Here is an 11,814-nt window from a genome sequence, read left to right on the forward strand (position 1 = left end):
GAGTCGTCAGATTACGGCTATGGTAAAGATGACTACGACCACAAAGGCTACAAGCACGATGACTACAAGCACGATGACTATAAGCACGACGATTACAAGCACGATGAATATGAGCATAAGAGCTACGGCAAAGGCTACGGCTCCAAATATGGCAGTGGTTACGGCCACAAAAAGTACGGTAAAGACTGCGATGACAAGAGCTACGGCAACGACTACTACAGCTACGGAAAAGGCTATGGTGGCAAAGACTACGGCTACTACCCTGACTACTACTCTTCGTACGGTGGTGACTACGGATACGACAGCTATTACCCGTCATATGGAGGTGACTACGGGTACGGTGGGTACTCGCCGGGATACTACTCGTCATACGACAGCTACCCTGGTTATGGAGGATATGGATTCGATCAATCTGGCTACGGCGGGTACGGATACGGCAGCTTTGGATATCCTGGTTATGGCGACTACGGGTTCTCTGGCAACTTCGGGTACCCAGGTTATTTTGGTTTTGAATCTGGCACATCAAATGTTGAGGATGCGTCTGGACACCAAGAAGCTGCGACTGTTAGTACGGAAGCTTCTATCAAAACGCCGGACGAGAAGGACGAAAAGAAGAAGCCCAACCCGGAAAAGTCCGAAGAGGTCAAGTCGGATGCCACTGACAAGTCGAAGAGCAAGTAAATAAATGTAAGGTTGTCCTAGCAAAAACGACGGTAGTATAATAAGCCCGTGTGTTGATGTCAAACGTAATAATAAATAAAATATCACGTGAAGTCTTCGTAAGCTGCATAGGCCAAGTTCCAGGGATCTATTGATTAAAATATATCGAAATATAAAGAGACTTTACGAACGAGGTATCAAGTTCACGAATCCACATGCATCGCCAATGCCAAACCTTGTGCATCAGCTCGCAAGGCTGCAACTTGGTCCGGTAAGAGAAAGGCAGCGTCTCTCCAATCGCCAAATCAACGCACCGCCCATAAACATCAATGCCGCTTCGATGCATTCCCAGCGTATATCAATCCAGCGATCTCTCTTAGCATCGCTACACTGTCCCTCGCACCGTGTCCTGGCCATTCGAGACGGACCAAGAGTGGTCCTTAATCGACCACCAGGAAGCAATGTTCACTCCAGACCGGTCTTTCAAGTCTCTTACGCTCATACGAAAGGCTTTTTCGTCGCTGTCGACGAACAAGGAGCCGCGGGAATCGTCCATGCGGCCTCTGGACACTGGCAAAGCCAGTGGATGGCACACACTAACGCCATTTTTGATGCGATTTGGACGCAAAACGATAGCCACGTGCTCACTGCGTCAGGAGATTTTGCCATTCGTATCTGGGACGTTGAAAACATCGTCTCGAGGTCCTCGACGCCCGTTTTAACGCTCCAAGGACATGACAGGAGTGTCAAGTGTGTCCGTCAAGCACGAGACCAGACGCATGTCTTTGCCTCTGGAGGTCGCGATGGAAAAGTGTTGCTGTGGGATACACGCACGAATGGAAACCCAATTGCAATGCTCGATAAAGTGCATGCAGAGCCTCATTTATCGCGAGACTTTTCGCAATCGAATCGATCAATGCCTTCCTTGAAACGAAGACGACAAAGAGGAGCTTCGAATATAGTACCTTCCAGTCCGAGTGTCACGTGTGTCGAGTTTGGAGAGAACGGAATGGATTTGATGACAGCAGGGGCGACAAATACTATTGTGAAATGCTGGGATCTCCGACAACTTCGTCGTGGCAACACTTATGCAAAAATTCCGGAACCTATTCAAGAATTTTCATGCTCAAGTTGGGAAGAAGCACGTCATGGAATTTCATCGTTAATGCTTTGTCCTGGACGCGCAGGACGTGCATCGCAGTTGCTTGTGAATGTCTTGCACGACTCAATTGTCGTGCTTGATCTGACGCGAACGCATCAAGCACGACCGATTCTTCGTTGCTACGGCCACGAATCGAGTTCGTTTTACTGTAAAAGTTCGTTTAGTCCTCAAGGCGAGTTTATTGCAACAGCCTCTGCAGATGGTGTCGTGTATATTTGGGACGCGCGTTTGAAGGTTATGAAGGATGAAATGCTAGCAATAAGAAGGCCAAATTTTAATGGAGAACAGCGACTGCCGTGTGTAGCTCTTAAAGGCCATACGAGCGACGTGAATGGGGTCGCGTGGAGTTCTTTGCACGATTTGGAACTCGCGTCTTGTTCCGATGATGGGACGGTCATGTGCTGGCAGACTTCTAGTGAGCGATGCGAGTCTTCACGCTTTAAATTACAGGCAAGCAATTCAACAACCCAACGAGTTGAGTATTCGAATTGGAGCGCGTTTCAAGAGCAGCTTGATGGATATTCGTACCGTGTGCAAGGTCCAAAACGAGATTCAACGTCTCAAGGTCAAAATCGAAGCCGTTCTATCGATACGAGATTTAGTCCAAAGCCTCGAAAGCTTCCCGATCAAGGGCTTGCTTCTACACAAGAAGAACGTCTGGACTTTCGCGCATCTCGACAAAAAAATCGTATTCATTTTCGACGCAGAGCTCGAACAATTATTGTTCGTCCGAAACGAGCACAACGGACTTTAGTGGAACTATGGGGATCGAGAACGTCCGTATATTGTTAAGCACAGCGTTTGATGGCAAAAACTTGTAAGTCTAGTGAAAACAAAAGTGTTTCGTATTCAGTGTGTAAAGTTCCTTTACAAAACTTTGTCTTCGAACGCCTGATTAAAGACAGACAGAAGCTTGTCAATGTCCTTTTCATCTACAACGAGTGGGGGGCATAAACGAATGGTACTGCAATACAATAATATTCATGGCAGTCAATAATTAGATAAGAAAATATTCCTTTTAACAGGATGACAATGCACGTACTTGTCACCCGCAGATATAATAAGCACTTGTTTTGAAAGTGCATACTCAATGAGAGGACCCACAGGTTTGATGCACTCGAGCGCAAGAAAGAGCCCGCCTTTGCCAATAGGTGAACGAACATCGGCAACTTTATCAGGATATTTAGTTTGCAATTTTTTAAGCCCATCCGCCAAGTATTTGCCACGCTTTTGCACATTTTCGAGAAAGCTCGGGGCCATGATTTTCTTAACTACGGTAGTGGCCACAGCACATACAAGTGGGTTGCCTCCAAATGTCGTACCGTGCTGGCCAGGAGTGATAGCCGAAGCCACTTTGTTCGACATGAGCACAGCGCCAATGGGCAGTCCACCAGCTAATGGCTTCGCCAGCGTCATAATGTCCGGTATCACGTCGTACAGTTCATGAGCAAACAATTTGCCCGTTCGGCCTAATCCACACTGCACTTCATCCGTAATGAGCATGGCATCGTACTGATCGCATAAAGTACGCAGCTCTTGCATAAATTTACGATCAGCGGGATACACGCCGCCCTCGCCTTGAACAGGCTCGACGAAAACACCAGCCGTGTTTTCAGAAATGAGCTTTTTAACACTCTCAATGTCATTAAACTCCGCGTAGTGCACGCCTGGGACAAGCGGCATGAAAGCCTCGCGAATTTTGGGTTTGTGCGTGAGTGTTAAAGCTGCAGCGGTCCGGCCGTGAAAACCGTGTTTAAAAGAAATAAATTCAATTTTTTTGCCTTCAAGTGGTCTGTTGCAGGCAAGTTTAGACACAAGCAAATTTGATTACAATAAAAATAACGTACGTTCCCTTAGTGACGTGGTTGGCATAAAGTCGTGCAAATTTATAGGCCCCTTCGTTGGCCTCTGTCCCGGAATTGGCAAAGAAAACCTTGTCAAAGCACGAATTGTCGACAAGTGTCTTGGCTAGTTCCAGAGGCGCTTTAGTGTGGAATAAATTGCTCACGTGCGTCACTTTTTTGCCATTATCCACAAGACTCTGATACCAATCTTCGTCGCCGTGACCCAAACCGGACACAGCAATGCCAGCATAAAAGTCCAGGAACTCACGACCCTCTTCGTCGAACAGCTTGCTGCCTTTGCCATGCGTGAACATGAGACCAGACTCGCCGCGGACGCCATCTGGGTTGTACGTGCTGGCCAAATATTGCTTTTCGTACGTGTCGGGGTTAAATGACTCGGCAGTAGTAGCAAAAGACCGCAACGAGTTGCGTGCCACTCGGGGCACCAATTTTGCGGACCGAAGCATCGGATGGTTTTTATCAAGAATGTAGTAAGCAGAAAGTTAGGAATGATATAAAATAAAGAAATTCCTAAACTCACCCTCTTGATAGCACACCCCCAAATTGGTGTAAGACGAAAATCAATATTCACTCACTTTTAACAACTACTACCATTCAACTCACCACCAAACAATTCACTTGAATCACTACCACTCAATCCACTCAAAAGGTTAAAAGTCAGATTCTCAGCTTTCTAGATCAATCAGCCAATCTCTATTGGCTGATTGATCTATAAAGCTGAGAGTCTCAATAACTCACAGAGATATTGAATTATAGTATCATGTAACGGGGTGCCCCGTTACATAAGTGTTATTTCCTAAAAGAGGTATAACAATAATTATTTCCTATAAGAGAAAACAAACAAAACAGTACAACATTATCATCTTTATTAATTTTGACTTAAATAGTTCCTAAATTTCCAAATTTAGTAATATTGACGCAATAAGACATTACTTCTATTAAATGGTTGATTTAAGATTAAATCAACCCTGCCAATCGTAATAAGACACGATTGTGCGGTGCGCAAATAGGCGCCATACAGAGTTTGTTACCAAAAAGTAAAGTCAGTAGTAGATAGAAGATCGTTACGTAGGAATGTAATATATCAATACAGTTTTGTTTTTCTCTAATTCTAATCCTTTGAATTAATTTTGGTAGCTAAGGACCCTTAGCTACTTAGGAACCTTCCTTTCGTGAAAGGTTTGCCTATTTGAGTGATCTTGAATGGAGTATGATCTTGAATGGAGGGTGATCTAACGAATGAGTTCGGTTATAGATGGGCCAGCCGTTGGCGCCATGCTGTACACTCTGGGTAGAGATGAATAAGCATGCGGCCATAGCGAAGTTTATTTAACATGAACTCAACGGGGCTCAAGGAATAGTAACCTTGCTTCACCAGCAAGGCTCTCAACAAGCGGAGGTGTTGATAGAACAGGGTGCTCAACAGTTGGTAATGTTGAGACAGCAGCATGTTATGCTGCTAATAAACCGACGCTTCAGCGTCGACCCGAAAGCTTAATGATAGGAGGCTCTAAATTTAAGGCATTTGAAGGTGACTCCCGTTGAGAAGATTCGTCGAATGAGACGACGCCATAGAAGCTCGTCGTCTCAGTGATGATGCGACGAAAGTGAAATTTGGCATTTCAACTTAGACGGACGTGCCAAATCTTGGGCATTGGGGCTCAAGCTTCACGACACATAAGTTTTTGGGTCGTACGAGGTCTTAAAGACCCGGCTCAGGCAAACATTTGAGCCGCCACGTGCCGAATTCAGGGCTCGAACCGAGCTATTGAAGTTGAAACAGGGCAAGCGTGACATTCACGCTTATGCTTAACATATACGATATCTGATCAGTTAAATGGTTAGTCAGCCAATTGATGAACAAAGATAGGTGATTGTTTATGAAAGGTCTTGCAGACGGACCTGTTATGACCCACCTGTTCCGGCTAGACCTAGAGTCTCTTGACCAAGCGATTTCTATAGCGGAACAGGAGGACTTTAGCCTGAAACAGGCTTCCGTACACGCGGGTGCATTTCGTCCACCGAGACGACAAGAAAACGGAGGTCCAGAGCCCATGGATCTCTCGTATGTGGAGAGCGAGAACCTCGCTCTTCAAATTACAAACGGTTACAGAAATGTAATCGCTGTCAAAAATGGGCCACTACGCCTATAAGTGTAGTGCCCCACGGCCAGTGCCTAAAAGCACTGAGCGAGAAGACCGACCTCTCACTAGGAACAGACAAAAACATCCCTTGGGGCAGTTACACACTGCCCCAAGGGATGAGTATAACCTCATCACCCTGAAAATAAAAGTGTCAAATAAGTTGTCACTGAAGCCCCTTGTCGATTGTGGAGCGTCGAATAGTCCTATTAGACGCCAATCGCTGGAAGATCGCAGATTGAAATTTATTAAGCGCGCTATCCCTTTAGCGAAGATGACAGTGCGCCTAGGAACAGGCGAATCTGTAACGATTAAGAAAGATGTAGTTGAAATCCAATGCACGTTAACGGATAAAAAGTGCGATGATGATTACATCGTACTAGATTTGGATGACAAATTTGATGTCATCTATGAAATACCATGGCTTAGAGAGTAAGCCATGTATAAATTGGCAACATCAAGCCGTGACGATGCCTGTCTCTTGTTCATCAGATGGCCAACTGATAAACGTCTTGAAGAATTCACAAGCGTGTATATGGCCTACGAGTGAGTGCGATGACCTCACTTGTGGTTCGGTCGGTATCATGACAGCACAAGACCTCAGTGTGAATGCCCAACACACTGTGGAGTTAGAATCCGAGGGCTGCCACAAGCACAAGCAGTGACAAGAAGCGTCGAAGGTCCACCATTGTGATGTGGACATAGTTACCGACGGCTGTGCACAAGCAGAGACGGTGTCGAAGTTCGACCATTTGAATGAGTTGAGTGGTTCGAAACAAGAATGCTTGTTTAAAAAGAAACATCCAAAAAAATTTGGAACGCCCGTCTATAAGAGACAGTGCAAAAATCCTAGGTCGACTGAGAGTCGATCGTAGAGGATCTCACTGTGATAGCGCAACCAGAGCTAGAGGAGGATACTCCTCCAAAGAATTATGTGGGAATAAGTTCTCGGAAACCTTTGGTGAAAGGATCCCAGTAACTTTTGGAAAAAGCTCCAAAGAAAAAAATGAGACAATCAATGTCTTAGTACAAAAATGATATCGAGTGTAGGCGCTTAAAAACTGGATCTAATAGCCCCTTCCGAAGTTATATTTGGAGATAAATCAATTGCCAACGCTAGAGCCGAAACGGTTCTTGCGTGACCTGCGTGTGGCAAAGTCAACGAGATCTGCGTACTTGTCACAGATGACAACCACGTGGCCGACATTCGGTCGGCAATAGTATTTTTGGAGAACGATCGAATTCTCAGTAGCTCATCGATGACGAAAGTGTCTTCGATGAGAAGACAAGGATTTAACGTTTTACGTCCCAATCCTGGGAGTCTTTAAATTCAAAGCCTCTTCATGAAGATTTATTAAAATTTAATGATGTCTTTCCAAGATCAGTATCGTGCGAGTTGTCTAAGGACAAAGGCATTCGACACGAAATTGACCTAATCCCAGGTTCGGAATTCTGTCACGAAGCAATGACATTGCCTCATGAAAAATTAATAGCGATCGACGAATTCTATGCCGAACGCTTAGCAGCGGGCCATGTGAGGGAGACAGCTTTCCGACATAGCTCTCCGAACTTCTGTGTGAGAAGCGCAGGAGGAGGATGGTGGATAGTGCATACCTTCAATAAAATGAACACTGCAACTGTACCGACTCAAACGCCGACCACGAAAAGACGTAATAGTTGATGTTATGTCAAAGAGGACTATCTTTTCGCCAATAGATCTAATGGTTGAATTTTATCAGATCCTTATGCGTGAACAGGATATACCGTTCACAGTAGTAAGCATTCCAAGCGGTATGCTATGGGGGTGGCTACTCGTGCCACAGGGACTAAGCAATGCCCCTGCGACATTCAACAGATGCGTTAAGATCTGCGCGGGATTTTGCATCGAGCTGTTTTGATGATTTATTCTTTCATAGCAGAGCCACACACGGAAAGTAGGACGTTGAAGTACATCGTTCCCACGTCCGGAAGGATCTCACAATTATGCACAAGCACAAGTTGCATGCAAATTTCAAGAAGAGCATTTTCGCTGCAAGCGAACTACCACTTCTTGGGTGCATCGTGGGTAAACCGGTGTACGCCCGGATCCCGAAAAGATCAAGGCGATCACCGATTGGTCTGTGCCTGTCGATGTAAAGGGACTTCGAGTGTTCCTCGGTTTTGCGGCATACCTGCACAAGTACTCAAGCAATTATGCCGAAATGACAGTACATACAAAGACGGCGCAGAGCGCGTCGTCTTTTATCGATCACGTTAGCTTCAACACAGCTATATGCAACTATCCAGTGCATTACAAGAAATCCCTTGCCATGAAATATGCACTGGCTAGGTTTAGGGTATATCTCTTGGGAGATAGACCGCTCAATGTATAAACGGACCATGAACCTATCGCACGGCCGTAAACAGTCCACACATTTCGCAAAGAATGGCGGAATGGTTTTCTTTCTTTGCGAAATATAACTTCTTCGTGGAGTATTAACCATGACGACTTACTGCGTCGTTGATGCCCTTTTGCGCCGCCCCAATTTTGATCGCTGTTGCAGCAATCAACAGGGAGAATAAGACCACTGATGTAACAATAAGTATTCTGTCGTCAAAATACTAGACGACATTAGAAAAGTCTATCAAGAAGATAAGGATCTTAAAGGGACTATCTTAATAATCCATCACAACAGTCCTTAAAAGAATTGTTGAATTGTATCGATTTTCAACAGATCGATATACAACACGCAATGGTTTATTGTATTCTATAGCCATTGCTGGCGAAGCACCTACGCATCATGTATAAGTACCACGACGCACCAATACGTGGTCATCGTGGACGTGAGAAGACTTATCTCACAATAAGCCGCGATTTCTACTCTCCACGCCAGCATAAATTCGCCCACAAGTACAAATGTTCTTGCGAAGCTTGTCAACGGGTGAAGCCCAGTGCATCATCCCGCGATCCGTTACAACCTCTGCCTGTTTTGGCAGGCGTTGGCAGTTCATATTTATGGACTTTGGCTTCGGAATTTCAAGACGATCACAAGAAATGTGGTATTCCGTTTTTTGTTGATCGTTTCAGCGAAATAATTAAACTTGCTACATTACCGGAGTCGATCATAGTCAAAGCCCGTGATCTTGTCTTTCTTGACTAGATATTTCGACTCCATGGGTTACCCTGTGAACTGGTCTCTTATTAATACCCCATCTTCACAACGGCGTTTTGGCAATCTGTGTTCAAATCACTTGAAAACAGTCAAAATTTCAACTTTTGATCATCCCGTAACAGATGGTAAGACATAACGTGAAATCGTATCTTCGGAAAGATATTTGCGGATTCGTCCACTTACTCTTACGAGTTGGAGCGAGTTCTTGCCGATGGTAAAGTTTACTATCAATAGATCAGTGCATGCTTCTACAAACCATACACCGTTTTTCGTGATGACTTAGGCCATCCACGTATACCCACCTTATTTGAGAGTGACTCTATTCAAGGACGGAGGACTCGCTCGAGCAAATGACAATATAGCTCTTGCTCATAACGCATTGACTCTAGGATCAGTGCAAAGGAGACCAGTGTTATTTCAATCAACATGGGAGTGGACAAACTCAGTAATAACAATTATGCTATTACTGACTTCGACAACGATGCTGAAAGACTCAGCATCGAAAACAATACTGTTAATGAGAACGATAATACTCTCAATAATGAAGACACCAATATCTCCGCAGTGCGACCCGGTCGCACTGAAAACAAAAATAAAACCGACTCAATAGGTGATGTCCTGTTGGCTAAAGAAGCAGTGGTCTGTTTCGTACAGGATTCCATCGCTGATGCGGTGGACCGACAGAAACGGAACTATGACAAAAATTGAAGAGCATACATACTTTAATTTAAAAATAATGACCTAGTCCTACTGTCTACGGTAAACCTACCAAAGCACGTAGGGACGAGTGTAGGCAGTAATAAAATACTGTCGAGGTATATCGGCCCGATTTGTGTACAACGTCTCCAAGGCAATGCGTATACGATCGAGTTGCCTCGTAGTATCGGTATGCGTCCTACGTTCAATGTTGGGCGTCTACGCCCGAAGCATCAGTTCAAGGCTTCTTCCGATTACGTATTATACCGGTACGGGCAAGGGCACCCGTCAAAGCCTGATGGTTCCAAGCCAAAGCCTTACGGAATAGTCTGATTCTCTTCAACCAGACGATCTACTCTTTACCACAAGGAAGAGATCTTCTGACCAGCTGTCAACAGCTCGTTCTGAAGGGACTGATGTGACCTTTCGTTCGCCTGTGTTGTTCAGTCGCAATCTGCCCACAGTTTTTTAACTGGTCACGAAAAATATTATCGACCGTCACCGCTAGCTCGCGGCGACAGGATCGTGATCAAGATCTTCCTTTTAATACTAAAGGGTGTAATTCATATTACAATGTTGATTCGGGCTCGTCAAACGAGGCGAACCCGATATTTCCTCCCCTCCCACATCCTTTGATGGATTCAGGTAGAAGTGCTTTCTCGTTGAAAGTTTCTTGAACCACCGTAAGGCAAGGGGGTTTGAACGAGTTATCGTGTTCGTTGGCGAGGAATTCCATCCTCGCACGATAGTTGGGAATCTTGTTTTCAACTGATGTTGGACGTTCCGGGTCTCGTCTTGCAGTACGACGAAACCCATCCTCCTCGGCAGAATGTCCATCGGAGAACGAGCGCTTCCCGCACTCGTAAAAGAATCGGAGATTCTCAATCCTTTGACGCATCTCGTGAGAGATGAGAGTAATTCAATGGGGATCTTTGAGGGAATATGCTTATTAAGGGGCATAACCTGAACCCTAAAACAGCATGGTCATGTGTCTCCCCACAAGAGGCAAGATATCCCTGCCCCTCTAGACAAACGGTGCAATTTAGCGTGCACCGACTACGGTCCGTTTCTCGAACCGTTCACGGAAAGCATTTAGCTTGTCAAGCCAGACCTCACGGCGTTATGTTTTATACATTGTGTACAAAGGCTGTCCAAGCTTGAAACAAAGGTTTGACATCCTTTGCCCGTTTGCAAGTATACCACCGATGTTCATAAAAGGCATCGATGAAGAATTTCGTTTCGTCCTCACCAGGCTTATGAAGCCTGGATAAGTCGAATAACGGAATATGATATTGATCGTCTGTCATTCCGGACCAACGAATCAGGTTATCGTTACCGGGTAACTAAGGCCTCTTTTCAGAAGCGAACCGCAACGTATTGCGGTCCCTCTACTATTGACTCATGTTAAAGTTAGCGTTTAGTTGGCCCTGGAAGCGATCTCTAGCATCACTCTTTTTCTGGTGATGCGAACTTGCACCAGAAGAAGCACTCGTCTCTTTCCGACCACTTAATTCCTTGTGACACATTCTAACGTCACCAGAGTGGTCATGGCCGACGGAGCCATCTGAGAATGACTCCCCACCAGGAGGTCCGACGAGAAGATTAACCTCGTCATCACCTCTCTGGTAGTCACGGTAGAACCCAAAGGCTAAACGGACTCTGCCCTGTGTGATCCGGCGGTCTTTACAGTAGATACTGATGCGGGCGATGCCGGTGACTTGGACCAGTCTCCTACAATTGGTGTAGCAGATGACTTGTCCCCGTCACCTGCAATATCCATAACAGATGACATACCCCAGTCGCCTCTAATGGGAGTAGGAGGTGACATATCCCCCGCAGATGACGCATTAGAGTCTACTGAACCATTTTTCTTACTGACAGCTACACTGACGCGTTCAGCTGCCAGCGTAGCGGCCTCACGGCCCACGCGCACAGACTTATTCGTCGCCATCTTGATTTTGGTCAAAATCGATAATGCCAATAAAATCGGTAAATTGATTAAAACCACGAAATGCAAATAAAATCAGTATTTTGATTGAAACCATTAATGCAAATTACAGGAAAGACATAATAATGTTCTCTGTCGCCCTACATCAGTCACTATAGTGACTGTTTGCTGGGGGGATGTAATGGGGTGT

At 45.3% G+C, this 11,814-nt stretch overlaps 3 protein-coding genes across 3 annotated transcripts; 2 read left to right on the forward strand and 1 right to left on the reverse strand.

Annotated features, from left to right (window-relative positions):
* Positions 1-28: 28 nt before the first annotated feature.
* On the forward strand, positions 29-681 carry CCR75_001720 (uncharacterized protein; the record flags this gene model as incomplete). Its single annotated transcript, XM_067959821.1, is given in 2 exon segments — positions 29-173; positions 185-681. 2 exon segments carry the CDS (start codon positions 29-31, stop codon positions 679-681), a joined length of 642 nt encoding a protein of 213 aa, XP_067815645.1.
* A 104-nt stretch (positions 682-785) lies between these two features.
* Positions 786-4,223, reverse strand: CCR75_001721 (uncharacterized protein). Its single transcript, XM_067959822.1, has 3 exons — positions 3,670-4,223; positions 2,865-3,614; positions 786-2,786 (listed from the first exon to the last, which is right to left on the reverse strand). Exons 1-3 carry the CDS (start codon positions 4,131-4,133, stop codon positions 2,690-2,692), a joined length of 1,311 nt encoding a protein of 436 aa, XP_067815644.1. The 5' UTR covers positions 4,134-4,223; the 3' UTR covers positions 786-2,689.
* CCR75_001722 (uncharacterized protein) lies at positions 887-2,614 on the forward strand (the record flags this gene model as incomplete). Its single annotated transcript, XM_067959823.1, has 1 exon — positions 887-2,614. The coding sequence occupies one exon, from the start codon at positions 887-889 to the stop codon at positions 2,612-2,614; it is 1,728 nt and encodes a 575-aa protein (XP_067815647.1).
* Positions 4,224-11,814: the final 7,591 nt, after the last annotated feature.

Source organism: Bremia lactucae, linkage group LG8, assembly GCF_004359215.1.
Source record: "Bremia lactucae strain SF5 linkage group LG8, whole genome shotgun sequence".
NCBI classification, from domain to species: Eukaryota; Oomycota; class Peronosporomycetes; order Peronosporales; family Peronosporaceae; genus Bremia; species Bremia lactucae.